At 41.0% G+C, this 5,545-nt stretch overlaps 1 protein-coding gene across 2 annotated transcripts in view; it reads left to right on the forward strand.

Annotated features, from left to right (window-relative positions):
* The window catches only part of LOC127749727 (uncharacterized), a 128,375-nt gene that overhangs the window by 58,640 nt on the left and 64,190 nt on the right, over positions 1 to 5,545 (forward strand). For both annotated transcript variants that reach the window (XM_052269125.1, XM_052269126.1), the window contains exon 4: positions 559 to 711. In XM_052269125.1, the coding sequence (XP_052125085.1) occupies positions 559 to 711 (153 nt within the window). The remainder of the gene's footprint in view (positions 1 to 558; positions 712 to 5,545) is intronic.

The raw sequence follows: 5,545 nt of genomic DNA on the forward strand, positions 1-5,545 counted from the left end.
CCTCGGATTTGCCGTATCTTTCACTGTTTCGGCCCTAGAGGTGGATACATTGAAAACAATGGCAAAAATTGACAAACAACATACAACCTAAAAACTGCGCGGGTTCATTTTATTCTCAAGCAAAGCAGAAGGGTGGGGTGTAGTCACGGTGTTGCCCCGTTACAGTCTTTTGCCATGTCGAACGAGCAAATTTCTAGGGCCGCAGGCCTCCCACCGGACGCGTTAGTTTACTCAAACATGCAAAGTGGCCACATTATTTATTTGACCATGCACTTCGGTAAATCGCGAGACTGAAATGGTCGGGCCGAAGGCCCGACCATCGCCACCGGCAGGCCAAGCAGGCCCGGCCCCTGCCGATCAGAGTCGCCGGCGCAGCGAAGTGGAGCTGCCAACTTCGTTTGGCGGAAGGGCGGGCCTGCTTGTTTTATCTAGCGACGCTTTCCTCAAAAACTTGCTTTTCAGAAGTTTGCCTCTTTAATTTGCAGTTCGAGCTTAGCGAGACACACGGGGCTCGTTTTCATGTTGTTGTTTTGTTTTGTTTTTTGTTTTTTTGTTCAGACTGCACTCACGGCTAACGTCCGCTGGAGCCGCTTTTTGCTGTGGCGGCTCTTCCCGCTGTACGGGGTGGCTGTATACGTTATGGTTCAAGTCGCCATGTTCTACGACACCTCAAGTGTCAACGCGTGGTTGCGAAAATACTCAGAGGTGGAGGTGAGCGAAGATAGTTTCTTAGGAAATCTTTTGTCTTAACAGCTCTGTCAAACTCAATGTGTACCCTAGTAACACCAGTAACACAAAACTGTCGGACAAAGTGTTTTTCTTTTTCTTCAATCGGTCAATTTTATTAACGATAGCGAAAATCTGAAAGTAATGGCTTTTGCACTACCAGGTCATTGTTGCTGGTCTATCAAATTTAAACTATCCACCATTCTGTTGTATTTTTATCGATTCCTGCTTCAATCCACAACAGTGGTTTTTCGCCTCCATTACGATAGCTGGCTGGAAAAGATTTTCGTCCCATAGGAAATAGATAGTTGGCTGAGCGATTAGCGAAGCCCATAACTGAACTGACTGGAAAAGTTTCATTGTGTTTGTTTGTCTGTCCGCACGATAACTCGAGAAGGCATAGGGTATTGGTCTAGAACGCTGAGCTGAAGTAGAAGAACAAAAACGGAAGGTGGAAAGGCGCCCGCGCCGTCCCCCTCTCCTCAACTGTGCGGAGTGGGGGAGCGCCCGGGGGGAAGAGGAGGCAGCAGGCGGGGAGGAGTGCGGGCGCCTTTCCACCTTCCGTTTTTGTTCTTCTACTTCCGCTCAGCGCTCTAGACAAATTAGCGATTCAAACAGTGCGTCGCGCGCCCCTAGCGGCCGGTGCGCCAACTAGGAAGACCGTGACCGCTCCTGGCGCTATGAATGGCGGTGGGCATGCGTTTCGCGTTTGACGAGATCTTTCGTGGGGCTCGGAGGTCCTAAATCATTTTTGTCAGTCCTAATATTGATTGTAGACCACTGTCTATTAATTTCCATCAATGTCCGAGCCCCAGAACTCCGTAAAACCCGGAGCTAAGCCGAAGAAGAAGAGGGACCGACACAATTGTTGTGTCCCGCAGTGTTCTGAGGTTAAAGCCGTATAGGAAATCACTTGCATAGGGTGCCGGATGACATTTCTCGTCGTAAATTATGGGCTGTGGCAATAGAGACAGGAAAACCTTTATCGCCAAGAATGCAAGTATGCAGCAAGCACTTAAAACCAGATGACTATTTCCCCTCAAGTAAGTTTGGAAGTCGGTCTCCTCTTTTGCCAATGAGCTTGCTGATTGTTTACATTTGTAATTCAATGTAATTTAATTGCAGGTGGTTTTAATCAGAAGCCTAAACTTAAAAAGACTGCCATACCCACTTTGCATCTTCCTACCAGATCTCATGACAGAGTTGAATCTTCTCCCTTAAAACGGGGAAAGCAAGCCAGGGGTAATAGAGTTGCAAACCGTGCTAAAAGGCAAATTTCTTGTCATTATTCCTTGACACTTTTTGTAACAGGTCTATTGTGGCATTATTAATTTTTTTCTCTTGTATCTTTGGTAGGATTCTGGATAATGTGAGTACCTCTACTGTGGATGGTGAGAACTGTGAGAATGAAGAGCCTCCAGCCGGTGATGGTAAAGTGGTCTGAAGTGGTTTTTGTTCTGCAGATGCCATCTGTCATTCCATGCCAATAGTCTTAGTATTATTTTTATTATCTTCATCATTGTCATTGTCATCGTCATCACCATCACCATCGTCTTTTTTGTTACTCTTAGTATTTTGTTACAATTTGTCTTTTTCTTCATTGCTGTATAATTACGTATTAGTTTAGTGTCATTGAATCAATTTATCATGGGTGTATTATTATTTTTATTTTTTTTTATTTTATATTCATACAATAATGTCCAGAGGGCAGATGCCCTGTTATGGACTCAGTTGCAACAAATAAACAAACATGGTCGGTTAGCTGCAGAGTGATTATGTTAAAAACAAAAAAATTATGAAAAATTTATGAAAGAGAAGAGGAAATAAAGGAGATTGTTATTTGTAGGATATTTGTTAAGATATTTGGAAATCAGAATTGATTTACAATTTCGTGGAAGAAGTGCTTCTTAATGATTTTCTTGGTTTGTTGAAGACAGTTACTTGAGACTGCTACAGAGTTAGGGAGTTCATTATACAGATGGGTTGCTCGGAAAAGTATACCATTTTGTCCATAAGTTGTAGTGTTGACATTAGGTATACGGATCAGTCGAGAACTTCTTGTGGGATAATTATGGACATTGTCATTTGTTAGGATCTTCGTATTTATGGTCTTGGATCTGATCTGATTTTTAAAGATTGTGAGGGTGAGATTAGTCTGCGTCAAAGCATCAAGTGGCATTACTTCAGTTGTAAGGTAGATATTTTTTCTAGATGTAAGGCGATCCACTTTAAGGATATTTCTAAGAGCTCCATTTTGTAAGACCCGTATTTTGTTTACTAATAGCTGGTTAGCAGTACCCCATGTCATCGACATGTAGGCCATTTGAGAGTCGAAATAGGCATAATATATAGTTTTTAGAAGAGAGTAGTTCAGAATATTTTTTAGCCTAAATAATAATCTGTTGACTGATCTTAATTTTGGTAATAGAGTTGAGATATGCTTGTTCCAGTTTAAGTTTTGATCCAAGTACAAACCGAGGTATTTGATTTCATACTTCCTTTCTAATTCAGTGTTGTTAATCTTGATTTCGAAATTTATGTCCTGGTATGAAGGTTTCTTGAAAATAATATAGTTAGTCTTCTGGACATTCAGGCTTAACTTATTTGCATTGAACCATTTACTTATTTTGGCGAGGTCGTGGTTCATGTTCTCTTGCATACGGACTGGATCATCATCAACATAACTAAGTACTGCATCGTCAGCAAAGAGCTTCAGATTCCCTTTTAGTTCCAACCTTCCAATATCATTGATGTAGATAATAAAGAGTAGAGGGCCTAAGATGGATCCTTGAGGTACACCACAGAGAATATTTTCTATGTTGCTTAGCAAGCTCATTACTTTGACACACTGTGGTCTTTGAGATAGGTAGGAGACCATCCACTTATGAGCTTTGCCTATGACACCTATCTTCCGGAGCTTCTCAAGTAGAATGTTGTGGTTGACAGTGTCAAAAGCTTTTTTAAGGTCTATCATGACTGCAGCTGCCCATTTACTCTGGTCTAAGGCCCCTTGTAGCTCTATTACGAGATCAAAGACTGCTCCATGAGCATCTTTGTCAGGTCTAAAGCCGTATTGGCATGAAAAGAAAAAAATCTGTTGATAAATTTAAGCTCTTAATCTTAAAACTTTTATCATTGCATATTTTTGAAAAAGTTCTTAAGATATGGTATGGTGTCATACTTTTTTTTGGTCAGTACTTTTACTGACAAGTTAATTAAATCAATGAATTGTGGAATAACTTCCCTTTGTGCAATGGATTTGACAGGTGAAATTCCTAATGAGGTGGACCGTGACAGTGAGTGGCAGGATCTTGGTGAAATTGACAAGAAGGAAGAGAAAATCTTGAGGGATGTTGGAGTACAAGTAGACTTATTGGGAGCAGATAAATCTACATCAGCATTCATTTCCAGCATCACTAGCTCTGATCAAAAATTGTTTACAGCTACAGGTTTGCACTCAGTAAAATTATTAAAATCACTAACCATTTGTTTTGATAGAATTGCAATTGAGAGTACCCATAAAAAATTCTCTATATGTACTCAAGACAGAATCATTTTGGCCATGATGAAAATTAAACTTGGCATAAGTTTCTCTGCTCTCTCAGTTCTTTTTGATGTAACTCAACAAACTTGTTCCAACTACTTCTATGATTCTGTTTTAGTTTTATATAAAATTTTAAAATGTATGGTTTTCTGGCCAGACAAAGGCAGTGTTCTAAAAAACATGCCAAAGTGCTTTTCCAAGTTCAAAAAGACTCGTGTAGTACTGGACTGCTATGAAACTCCTATAGAGAAAGCTAAATGTATTAGTTGCAGAGTTCGATCATATTCTCAATATAAAAAGAATTTCACTGCCAAGATGTCTATGACTGTGACTCCATCTGGGTTAATTTGTCTTTTGTGTGATGCTTTTGGTGGACGTGCTTCTGACAAGGTTGTAACTGCTCATTCCCAAGTTTATCAGAAGTGTGACCCTCTTGATGCAATAATGGCAGACAAAGGCTATCCCATTGATGAGGAATGTCAGGATCACATGCTTTTGTTGTATCGACCTCCTTTTGTTAGGCAGAACAAACAGTTCACTCGTTCAGAAGCAGTGTTCTGTGCTAATGTTGCTAGAGCTCGTGTACATGTGGAAAGGGTAATACAAAGTCTACGTGAGTATACTATTTTGAAGAACAAGATTGCTTGGAATATTGTCCCGTTTGTTGATGACATTGTTACTATTGTTTGTGCCCTTGTAAATTTAGGTAAACCAATCCTAGCAAGAGATAAATATTAGACTGTCCAGTCCATGTAATTTTTTTAAATCTAATGACATTTCCATTCGAAATTTGTGATTTTAATGACTTGTTTTTTAGCCCGCCCTTCTGCTTTGAAAAAGCTATCCAGCGGGCTTATGCAAACGACCTCACAGTGGTCGGAGGAGCCTGATTAGGCCGCCAAAATAGATCCACGTCTTCTATCGACGTAAAATCATGTGTAAGGGGGTTTTAGGTACCGCTAATTATGAATCTGACAATATTTTTGGTAACGGGGTCGTCCTTAAATTAGTTTTATAAGTCAGCATCGCTTATGGATGGTCCCGACCACTGTGATGTTTTGGGGGCCGTAGGGATAAGGAAACTGTATTCTTTTTAAAATTATTGGAAACTGTGATGCAGCCGTCTCCTAATTATGTACAGTAGCGCGATTTCTGAAAATGCGTACGAAGTCGGAGATGAATGGTACATATAGGCATTGACTCGCTTTGCTCGCTGGGGGGCTCCGCCCCCCAGACCCCCCGTGCGTGGGCTTTGCCCCCGCGTGCGAGGCCAAG

The sequence above is a fragment of the Frankliniella occidentalis genome, unplaced genomic scaffold, assembly GCF_000697945.3.
Source record: "Frankliniella occidentalis isolate FOCC.00 unplaced genomic scaffold, Focc_3.1 Scaffold84, whole genome shotgun sequence".
NCBI classification, from domain to species: domain Eukaryota; kingdom Metazoa; phylum Arthropoda; class Insecta; order Thysanoptera; family Thripidae; genus Frankliniella; species Frankliniella occidentalis.